This window comes from Octodon degus, unplaced genomic scaffold (genome assembly GCF_000260255.1).
Source record: "Octodon degus isolate 3935 unplaced genomic scaffold, OctDeg1.0 scaffold00009, whole genome shotgun sequence".
Classification (NCBI taxonomy): domain Eukaryota; kingdom Metazoa; phylum Chordata; class Mammalia; order Rodentia; family Octodontidae; genus Octodon; species Octodon degus.
The window spans coordinates 31,302,164-31,314,360 of record NW_004524585.1 but is presented as its reverse complement, the minus strand read 5'-3'; the positions used below and the strand labels follow the sequence as shown (position 1 = coordinate 31,314,360).

General features: G+C 36.2%; 1 protein-coding gene across 6 annotated transcripts in view; it reads right to left on the bottom strand.

The window, feature by feature from the left end:
* The window catches only part of Fam172a (family with sequence similarity 172 member A), a 444,651-nt gene that overhangs the window by 362,250 nt on the left and 70,204 nt on the right, over positions 1–12,197 (bottom strand). For all 6 annotated transcript variants that reach the window (XM_023708514.1, XM_023708524.1, XM_023708528.1 and 3 more), the window contains 2 exons: positions 6,875–6,976; positions 3,786–3,886 (listed from right to left, as the gene is read on the bottom strand). In XM_023708514.1, the coding sequence (XP_023564282.1) occupies positions 3,786–3,886; positions 6,875–6,976 (203 nt within the window). The remainder of the gene's footprint in view (positions 1–3,785; positions 3,887–6,874; positions 6,977–12,197) is intronic.

The window sequence follows — 12,197 nt, the reverse complement described above, 5'->3', positions numbered from 1 at the left end:
GCAAACTAATGCTTTTACTTTACTAACATTTTCTTTTTAAAAAAGTCTTTCTTATTGTAAGCCATGCAAAATGGTTTTCATCTTTAATGTCACCTTAAGTTGGTGACATTGTATGTCAAAATGGGAAGGAAAAGAGCAAGGGATGGCAGGAAGCTGAGAAGAGAGGATGAGTGCAGCAGAGGGCTCAGGACAGGAGTGCTGTGGTGCCAGGAGACGGCCACACTTGCAGGCCGGTGCGGGGAGAGCTGTACCAAGCCGTAAGGCACCGAGGGCAGAGCAGCTCTGGATGGAAGAGCAACGTGTGAGAGGAGCAGCAGATGCTCACGTCTAACTGAAAGGCATGCTTCGGAACTGGAAATGAAGGGACATGAATGAAAAGAGAGGGCCGCCAAAGTGTGGAAGCCTGCTATCAATGAACTCTACACAAGCTGATTCACCACCGTAAAAACTGGGTCACAATTAGTAAGCAGCTCAACCTCATGCAAGCTCACTCGTAAGATGCAGAAAATGAAGTTTAATTACAAAAAATCCTTCAACAGTAAAATTAGCTATGACACATATATCACAAACAGGTATGAGAATCAACAGCAATGGAGAGAAACACTATACCAAACAAATCCATTTTCCATTTTCCATCCCTGCATCTTTTGTTATGTTAGAAAATTGCTCTGACTTTGGGTAATCACTTGAGGCCAATTTGACTATGAGTATAAATCTGAATGCAAGCGCACCAGGTTAATGCAGGTAATATAGAATATGCCCTCACTATAGAAATAATCATTATGTGAAAGTTCAAAACACTTTCATGCTTATAGAATAAGATCTACCAAGCATATAACTGTGATTCTCAATATATCCAAATAATTATATATTAGATCCTAGGAGAAAGAAACCATATATAATGAAATAATTCAACAAGATACACTACATGAATGTTGACAGAGATGTTAAGAAATACAGATAGAGAGTAAAAAAGATGTAGATGCCAAAAAAGACAAGGTACGCTGTGAGCATAGCAACAGGCCTAAGTGAGCTGGTGCATACACCCTATGGAAAGGATTAAACTACAGCCTCCATTTCAATACAAACAAACAGCATAACCACTTCTCTCACATCATTATAGTCTGGTTATTCTATAATCAAAATACAACTAATCTGTAGCATATATGAGAAAGGAGAAGGTTATAAGCAGAAATTATTCTAAATGCTGGTTAACACTATTAAAAACTGTTAAGGGTTATAAATGCTGAGCTTTTTACATGAGTACAAGATTTAGGTTATCCTGCCCCATCTTACAGGTGCTTCCAGAACATGCCATACTCTCAGATCATAAATAAAGACTTTCAAAGTCAGGGACAGCAGGGAGCGTGAGCTTCATAGAGTCATCTATATCTCTTACTCCTCAAATTCCAAAGAACTGAGATGGATAGACCCAAGCGGGCATCTAGCACACATTGAGATTTTGTCATAACTAAGGAACTTCTAATTCTGCAAACCTAGTCTTCTAAAGGGGCTGCTAAATCTACCATTCTTTGCTATCGGTAAGGGAAAGGAGGAGCACTGTATTCATTATTTTATTTCTAAGAAATTATTTATTTACTTATTTGGTACAGGGTCTCGCTATGTAGCTGGGAGACATAGTGATCTTCCTGTCTCAGCCTCCCCAGTGCTGCGATTACAGGCACATGCCACTATGCCTGGTTTCAGGGCCGGCACAGCACACCCAGGGTCCCGGGGCCGGGACAGCATGCGGTACCAGGGATCAAACCACGTCGTCACACTTGCCAGGCGGGCACTTAGACCAGTGAGTTATCTCTCCGACCCCTATTTATTATTTAAATAGCAAACAAAACTTCCTACTGTCTTGGCAGGAGACATGATTTCTACCTTTGATGCCTGTTTATTGCACAAATATCCCTGAAAAAACAATCTGGAACAAAAGTTATCAAGGCTTTGCTCCGAGCCACTGAGAAATGCAAAAAGACCCAAGGGAAATTATCTCCCAGCATACTATAATTTTTTAGGTTATTTTTTTTTTGGAATTAAATTTTTATTTTAACTACAATATTTTTCTCACATCCAAGTTGTTCTTTTCTTTTGAGCAGTTTATTTTCTTTTTTTCCCCATAATTTTATTGATAAACAAATGGCAATGAGACAGTTTTAAATCAAATTGGTAGGACAGTTTCAATAATTAACACATTGCATACATTCTTCCTAGTGGTTTTTAATCTAGCAGTTAATTGGAAAGATTCTCACCCTAAGTATATATACTGATACATGTGAACTAAGCTACTGCACTGCAGATGGTAATCTGTAATAGTAGTTTCATGCTTACAGTGCCTGTCATTCTGGTCTTCTGAATATGGGCTTCTTGTCATGACATGCTAGTTGCTGCTATGATGTCTCTCGGGTAGAAGGTTATTCTTTATGTTATTATTTAGTCCAGTCACTTTGATTACTTTATCAAATAGTAAAAATGGAAAATATAAATTTCAGCTTATCCTTAGTATAGCAGCCATCTAGTTAACCCACTATACAAATGTATCCATATGTATTTAAAAGAAAGTAACATGATACAGAATGAGCAACATTTTTACCTTTATCAAAATATTCACCAAACTTACAAGAGAGGTTTTCAAAGGTTCCTACCAGTTTATCATGTGAGAGTCCTAAATTTCTCAAGACCTATCCCCTTTTCAAGTCTTATTTGGCCAAAAATCAGTCTTCTTCATGTAAATAAGCACTTTTTTTTTATGAACAGAATATATTCATTGAGAGAAAGAAAGCTCCTGTCCAAGAGAGGGACAGGAGGGGGGCTGAGTGGGTAGTTCCCCGGGAAGCTGTCTCTTCCAGGGACTTTTATAGTGTAAAACCATGTGAGGCTGAAGTAGAAAGAATGGGAACTTGCTTAGGTGGGCAGGAAGTGGGACAAAACTATGGTCAACCAATGGGATTACATATGGGACAGGGTCTTTTCCTGTTGGGGGTTGGAATGAGGGATAGTGTCTCTTTCTGTTGGAGGTTGGGCTAGTGACTCACTTGAGTCTTTCCAGGTGATTGATACCTGTTTAGAATATCAATCCCAGGTGCTACTCGTTTAGCATTTGTTTGGCCTTTAGGTCTTCAGGTCTGGTTCACAGCAGGAGCATCTGCCCCTCCCACAGTTGTAAGGCACTTCATCTTCTGTGCTGTCTCCTTTGAGGGCATGGCCCTGTCTGACTGCCTATAATATTTTTATCTAACTCGGCTGCCTGCAATATTCCCCCCTCTGAAGAAGTAACCTGAACTACCGTGAAGGGAAATATGGGCGAAGACCGCTCTGGCTTCTTCACGCTGAAATGGGTGGTAGTTGTTGACTGGCAATCAGTAAATAAGCACTTTCAAAAGCACTCATTTTCTTGGTACATTCAAAGACTCCACCTCTTAACATTTAAAAAGATATAATTTGGCATGAATTTGTTTTCCTAAGGAATGACTCACTACAAAATTTTAAGGTCACAGGAAGGATATATTTGTATATAACAGAAATTTTTAAACTAAGAGTATGTTTCTAATATAGCCATTTAAGAATATCCAAATACAAAGAAGCAAAAACCTCATTGTTTATCAGTACATATTTGTGCTAAATATTGATTATGTTCATTGTAGAGAATTAGTACATGTATCTAATACATCTTCGTTGTTCTATCCATTTCAAGATGCATAAACTTCTACATGTTCAGAATATTTACTCTGAAGATTTACAACTGTACAATACAAGGCTAGAAAGTATAAACAACATACCTCTCCAAGAGCCTCGTATCTTTTCTGGTTCCATCTGTGCAAGTCTTCCCGGTAGTTAAAAACAAACGGTTCCCCAGTTTTTATGTGTCTTAACTGCCCCTCTAGAAAAAATATTGCAATGATTAAGAGAACACTTAAAATAATATGGAAAGTGCAACAATGTCTGATAAAAATTTAACTCAGCTTATTTTTTCCCTAAATCTTTTCTTCTAATGTCAGTATGACACAAAACCATCACAAGTATAAAAGAATGGTCCCTGAGTACTTAAAAGCTATTACAGTCTTCATTAGACTAATGTAAAGCAAACAAATACTACTTTAGAACCTACTCTATATGACAATTTCTACCAAATATGCCACATAGTCCCAGTTCTCATGGAGTAAAGAGCCCACCTAAAGAGTAAAAATCTAATTATTAAAATGCTAAGCAACTTTTTTTTTTCCTTTTCTATTTGTTTTATTTATTTATTGGTTTTTTTTGGGGGGGCAGGGGCAGTCTGGGCTCTCTGTGTCCAAAGAAGCATTTTGAATACTTTGCACTTGGCACAGGTAGGGTTCTCTGCTTCTCAATTAATATAAGAACAGAGGTTTGTATTACCATATATTTTTTCATTGTAGTAACATTTCACCCTAAACAACTATTGTGCTTATTTCAAAATCAGTTTCATTTTTATTTTATTTTTTTCATAATTTTAGCAATGAGAGAGTTTCAAATCAAATTGGTAGGACAGTATCAATAATTAACACATCGCATACATTCTTCCTAGTGGTTAATTGCTATACAAGATGCGGACATGATATTCTATTTACAAACACCAGTAGAACAAATCCCTCTATTCATCAAGAGAATGTAACTATACATCTATCCTAACCACTTTGAATACACAGATACAAAATGGACATTCATCTGTACCCCCTTCTTTGGTTAAGTTCTGTTATTTGAATATTATAGGTGTGTAAACTCAGCAAAATATTCTAAAAGAGTTCAGTAGCCCATAATAGTATTGGGTCTTCTGCTTGACTGGCAATGTCAGAAATTGTTGACCCGAGTCCCCTACAGCTCAAGATAACAGCACAGCTTTACTTCTTATATTTCTCTTTTATACTTTTCTGCTGGATGGTTAAGACCAAGGTAAAGCAGGACCTATGCAACAAGAGTTGTAGCTTTTGGCTCTGATAAGGTCAGTGAAATCCCCTCAGGATTTATCCTGAGATCCTGTACCTCAGATTGTAGAACCTTTGTCAGTGTCAGCCATGTGGATGAGTCCTGGCCATTGCTTGGCCAATGTGCTCTCTGTGAAAGCCTGAGAGAATGTTTTCTCTCCATGTGACTCTCCTTAGGCACACTCTACATCATTGATCACTTTCTTCTTTGGCCCCATAATCTCCTTGATCAGAAAATTGGGACACTACTGAGTTACATGATGTTACAGTACAAGTTCTCATATATCCTGAGTCTTAATTGACCTTGGAAGGCTAGGGCCAAACAGGTGGCTTTCCTTGCAGCCCTCCTTTTTCTCTAATTTGGTCTGAAAACTTAGGTTGTTAACCATCCAGAAGACAAGCTTATTGTTATTACCATACAACTTAGGTTGTTAAGCTTAACCTTACTATCTGTCTGCATATCAAACATCTTAGGTATAACATTGAACAGGTATTTTTTCACAAAATTAAACAACCGAGAAGAAATGTGTTATGCATGCGGACAATTAAAGTTTAAAATAATTTTGGAAAAAAGAACAATCCTATGCTCTAAAAAGGTTAAAATGGTTTCAGTGAACTTTTTCAAGTAGGTGTCAAAACATGAGTAAGATATAAGATACCAAAAGGAATGGGCAAGAGGCCATGAGCTAACACAGGTCCAGTCTGTGAAATCAGACTTCCTGACAAGCCCTTCGCTCTGATGCTAGAAGGCCACATGAGATCTCTTACATAAAGCAGATGGGTGACTTCACATACTAGTGAGCATTTTGGTTAGGATATTCTGGAACTATATGCTAAAGAGTTATTGTGCTACTGTGACAATATCAAGAGAAATACCCTTCATACATGCAAGACTTTATTATGAGTAATGCTGAGCCAGTCAATGGTGTCACAGAACTGCACAGATAAAGACACTTCTCATAGCAAACACTGGTCGAGTTTACTAAAAAGCTTTAATTAGCAGCATATTTTAAAGAGAAAAGGTAGTCCATCTGTCATTTTTCCTTCCACAGAAATATTCTCCTGATAATCAGGAGAGAAAGAGACCAGAGGCCAATTGCTTTAATCTTTCCTCCCCTCCAGGCAACAAAATATCACTACTTATACACACAATAGCATACAGTATCTTTTATAAAAATTAAAATATGAAAAGAGATTAAAATTTCTAGTTGCTTCTGTTTAAACTCATTTAACTTAATAATATAGACATGGAAGCCCTGACACCATTAACTGATACTGTAAAGGGACATCTAATATAGAATGATGACAGATCACCAATTCATGTGAGGCAGAACAGCAACTAACAAAACTACAACTCAAAAGCTACCTATGCTCTAATAACATTGCCCTTCAAATACAGGAGTTGTATTAATCCAATGAATCATGATTCTCTGTTCCAGAAACATACCTGCAATTACAATATGTTCTTCCATGTGGCAAGTATAAAGACTTTTATTCAGAACTTAATGAATTTTAAGACAAGGTTATTGCCTGAAAAAATGTGGAAAATTGAGTAATTTCCTTTAAAATACTGTCACAAATAATTGCCAGCCATTTCACTTTAAATATCATGTGAAGTAGTAGCATCTTTCTATCTTTCTGTATAATTTAATTAGGAGTTCAGCTGCGTATCAAGTTGCTGAAGGCTCAAGGTCAAAAATGCATAAACGTGATCAAATTCAAGACCATCAGTTTATGTGAGCTGACAGCAACAGAAGATTGTCACTTGGTTCTTCCACTTCTGTGAAGGATTTCATCACATGAAGTATTATTTCTCATAAGAAATACATAAAACATTGTCGCTGGACTTTAAAAGTAGCAAATAATGTCTACTGTAGCATCTTTTTAACACTATTAAACACATTTTGGATATAATACACACTTACTTTCATTAAAAGCATATTCAAATCCTTCCAGGGTATCAGGAAAATCAAGAGGTGGCTCATCCTTTTTCATTAGTTCATCCAAATCTATCCTAGATAATAAGTCTGGAAAATAAAATGAAATATACTCATTTTCATAGTTAATAACAAAGTTTACATTTTAAAATATTTTAGGTATTCTTTCATTAGATTAATTTCACATTATCTTATTAAGTTTTAAAGTCCCAAAATGTTGTATTATGATCAAGAACACTATTAACATAAGTCTATCACAATTCTATTTTTCAAAACAATCACAGGTCAGATCCTTTATATCATTATAAGTTATTAATGTCTTCCCATCAAAATAAACAACTATTAACTGGTAGCTTATTAACCTTACTTTATAGTGTAAAAGTTTCAGACATAAACATAACTTTTTGAAGATCATTAAAAATTATATATGAATCAAATTTTATTTATTAATGAGGGAACTTACAGATCCAAATGGTGACAATTTATTATACTAGAAGGAAAGCAGTAAACAAAACATGCTAGCTGGGAGAAATGAATTGACACAAAAGTTTCTACCACTCATATCATTTCGTTTTACACAATCAAAAAATGGGAAAAATGAAGACACAACACAGTTCCTATCATTCACACCATTTCATTCTATACAATCAAAAAAAATTAATGTTTTTTAAATAAGCAAAATTACAAAATTTTATTCTGAAATGCATTGAGAATTATGGAAACACTGAAACACAGTAGAGTGTCCATATACCCTTTGCTCAGTTTCTCCTAACATCAATATTTTATATCATCATGGTAATTTGTCACAATGAAGACACCAACATAAGTGAGGAACAGACATCACTCATACTGCATCTGTTTTCTACAGTGGTGTCCATTTCCTTTTCACTATTCCACTCAGGTTACCACACTGTCGTCATCGTTTCTCCTCTGTCTCCTGTCTGGTCTATGACAGACAGTTATCAGACTTTCCTTTTCTATGACCTTCACAGTTTTGAAGAATATTGTTCAGGTAGTTCTAAAATGATCCTCAACTTGTGGGTATCTGATGTTTTCTCCTGGGATGCTTTTTCTTCTTCTAGTGTTAGAGTTACAAGTTGTTTTCTTTTTTAAGAATTCCACTGAGGCAAATTGCAGTTAGAACATCATGCCAAGGGGAATATAATACACACAGAACATTGCACGTGACATTAATCTTTGTCACTTGACTACTATAGTATTTCCCAGGCTTTTCCATGACCACTTCCATGTCCATGTCCATAATCTATTCTTTCTTTCTTTATTATGCACTTAGTACAGGGTCTTGCTATGCAGTTCGGAATGATATTGATCCTCCTGTTTCAGCCTCGCCAGTGCTAAAATTACAGGTGTGCACCACCACGCCTAGACTTGGTAGCCACTTCAGCAGGCCCAGGGGCGGGGCTGGCTCATATGTGGTGTAAGGGATTGAACCCCATTCCATGTACTTGCCTAAGCAGGCACTTTAGTTCGGTGAGGTATCTCACTGGCCCCATAATCCATTCTTTAAAATTGATAAATTGGCTTGCCATCAAGGAAAGAAGGGTGGAATTAGGCTCTGCCTCCTAGAGTGAGGAACATCAGATACATTATTTATAATTCATTTGTGTGGAAAATTTGTTTCAGGCCATTTACACAACTATTCAATCATTTACTTAAAACTATGAGCCCAAAAATATGTTTTGCATACTTTATGTAAAAAATATTATGTCAATTATTTTGCTTCTCAACATTTTTTAGTCACAGTCATTATAAGCTCCTTCAGTTGATTTCTGGGTCCCCTCTGACATAATCATCTTTGGCTAACCTTGTATTTGCTCCAGCCCAGAATTAAGTTTTTGAGCTCATTAAGGTTATATTAGGATGAGGCATTGTGTCATTTCCAAGAGAGCCATTCCCAAGATCAAAAACTGAAGTTCAAATGTGTTCAATTACAAAATGTTTGGAAACCATTTTTGTCAGATTGAAAAAAGGTGAAATATTTATTTCCTTCATTCTAAATTAATTCCTGAAGACAAAAGCTTCTAGAATTTATTGTAAGGCAAACCAGTTCCTTCCTACAGAAGAAGTATCTCAAAGTAACACTGTATTTCTCTCACTTAAACATAACAAATGCATCTATATTGTAAATCATCAAAATATGCTAGCGAAAAAGGTTTGTTATCTGCCTTGTATAGAACAGAAAGATAAGCCATTAAAAATTTCATTTTAAAAACCGTTGTTCAGTAATCTTCAAACTCCTCACCAAATAAGCCTCAAATCACAAACTGTTTCAAAATAAAAAAAGTTTTAAAAAATCTAGTAAAACACAAATGTCACATAACATTCACACTGAGTTTAAAGGAGCACATGAAGGTGATTCCTCACCCATTAGGAAAGTTTTGAAAACCACGTAACTTTTTAAAATGAAGATAGAAATATGAAAACTCGGCTTGGAGTGGTTAAAAGATTTTCACTGCTCTCCTTCCAGTGAATTCATGTTCTGGGGCAAAACTAGATTCGTTCACTCCCTGTCAGCCTCCACAGTTGAATCAAACACAAAACTCTCCACTACATGAGCAGATGTGTTGTGTCTAACAAGCGTTCTCTGTTTCTATCAGCTTAGACCAAGAAATGCAGTATTACATCTACAGAGCTCTTTAAGACTTTAATGTATTTACATCATTTGATCATTTGATCATTTGAACATCACAACCCTATCAAATAATAACAAGAATTATCATACATTGCCTTTCAGACAAGGAAAAGCATTCAGGGACATATAAATGGCTTGTCTGAAATTTTGGATGTGATGGGTCTAGAAGAAAAGGAACCTAAATTTAACTCAGATAATGTTTACATGGATGATCTTAGGTGACTTCATATGTGGCCCAGAAATTGTACTTCTTAAAAGTACAATTTTTAGTTATGATTTCCTTGTCTCCTTTCTACCTAACTTTTTTCTATGCTACTTTAGAACTATTATTGTCAGTTTTCATAGTATACCAACCTGCTAACAACAGACCTTATGATATCCCAACATTGATCATCACATGAACCAATTCTTTATCACGACTCAGCTGTTTCTTTGCAGAAACTCGGTTAATAGCAATGGATGAACACAATATGGTATATGCATACAATCAAATATTGTTTAAGATGGAAAGGCTTTTTGATGATACATGGATCTACCTTGGTAAGATACGAAGTGAAATAAGCCGTTAGAAATAAAACAAATATCACTGAATAATTTCACCTATATAAGGTACCTAAGATAATCAGGTCATGGAGAAAAGAGATAGAAGGGTAGTTTACAGAGGACAGGTGAGAGAGGGGTTAGAATTTCAATTCTGAAAGATAGAAATACTTCTACAGATTAACGGCGGTGATGACTGCACAATAATGAGGATGTACTTAATGCCACAGAAACAATCCCTTACAATAGCTAAACTGGTCAAATTCATACCACATATTTACCACAAAAAACAAAACAGTATTTTAATTCTTTATTAAAATGTTGTTAGCTTAAAAAATATTATTAGCTAAATGAGGATTTTAAACATTACCAGTATGTACTTCTGGCTAAACTAAAAAAGAAAAACTGAATTCTTTCCACTGTCCTTAAACTAGAAAGGAGAGCAGTATATGCAAAAGAACTACTTTTTAGAAGCTGCACAAAAGATAGGCAGAACTGTGTCCACTGAAAGACAAATGAGATTTAAAAAAAAAAAAGTTTGAGTCTACTACTTTACTGTCTAGAGAGCCTTTAAAGGAGGAAAGAAAAACCAAAGAATGAGGATCTTGCTGAGTTGAGACAAATCAGAATGAGCTACAAAGGAATTTGATCCTATTTTCCACTGCATATTTATTCATGCACACAGAATGAAAACAAAAAAATACCCCAGGACAAGCAAAGTATCAAGGTGAACAATTCCTGAATTTCATACAGAAACAAAAATAATGTGTGTATACCCATCAACCAGAATAAAAAGACATTCATTATATTAAGTGATATACCTCTGGAAGCTCTCCACTGGGTAGGGACATTAATAATTTCTTTAGGCTTTAATTAGTCCTAAAGAAAAGGTAATTCCAAAACTGCCATTTCAAAGATTACTAAACATGCTTCAAAGAAACAAAGCTGAAGTGAATCATATAAATACATACCAGAAGAAAGGCCAATATTCTTTAAAAATTAGCCCAAACTAAAACATTTTTTAAAATTTAATCCTCAACTTTAAAGGAAAATAACAAAATCCAGAACCTAGTCATATAAACTTTGTAAATCACGTAAATGTCCGGCAACTACACAAAATTATTAGACGTGCAACAAACAGCAGGAAGGCCCACCACCCTTCCACCATCAGGGAAGGTGTCCAAGGAGACTAGGTCAACCCAAGGAAGGGAGAGATCCTGCCCACCATTCCTATACCACCTTGGGAGCCAGCACTGGAACTATTGTTGATTTTTGGTAATGTCAAGAAGAAGAAGAAGTAAAATGGAATCTCAGGCCTCCAGCCCACCCACAACAAATGTAGGAAACCTCAACATTGAAGAAATCGGAAGCAACACAACTGAAATTTCTGAAATGATAGCAACTGAAGTAAAGAAACAACTCCACCAGGCTATAAAAGAAATCAGATCACAAATAACCTCATAGGTAAAAACAACAACAACAACAACAACAACAACAACAACAACAACAACAAAAAGACAACTATAATGAAGGAATTACTCAGCATAGCTAAAGGAGACACAGATTGAAAAAAGGTGGGTGGGGGGGTGGTGAGATAGCTCAGTGAACTAAGTGCCTGCTTAGGCAAGCACAGGGACCAGGGTTCAATCCCCAGCACCACAGGTTGCACCAGCCCCATCCCTGGGGATGTTGAGCCAGCTCTAAGACCTGGCATAGTGGTGCATATCTGTAATGTCAGCACTAGAGAGGCTGAAAACAGAAGAAGGACCACTACAAGTCCAAGCTGAGTAGGCAGACACTGTACTAAATAGATTAAAAAAAAAAAAAAAACAAGGATCACAGGAAAATGACAGAAACCTTCAGTAAACCTTCAGTAATTCAGGAAAGAATTAGAATGTATGAAACAGATTCAAAGAGATCCAGGAAATTAAAAAATCCACCGAAAGCTGGACAAACCAATTGAATGAAATTGAAGATAGACTTTCACATCTTGAAAACAGGATTGAAGCTAGTGATCATGAAAAGAAAGCTCTCTCTCTGTCTCTCTCTCTCTCTGTTTGTCTCTGTCTCTGTCTGTCTGTCTCTCTCTCTCTCTCTCTCTCTCTCTCTCTCTCTCTC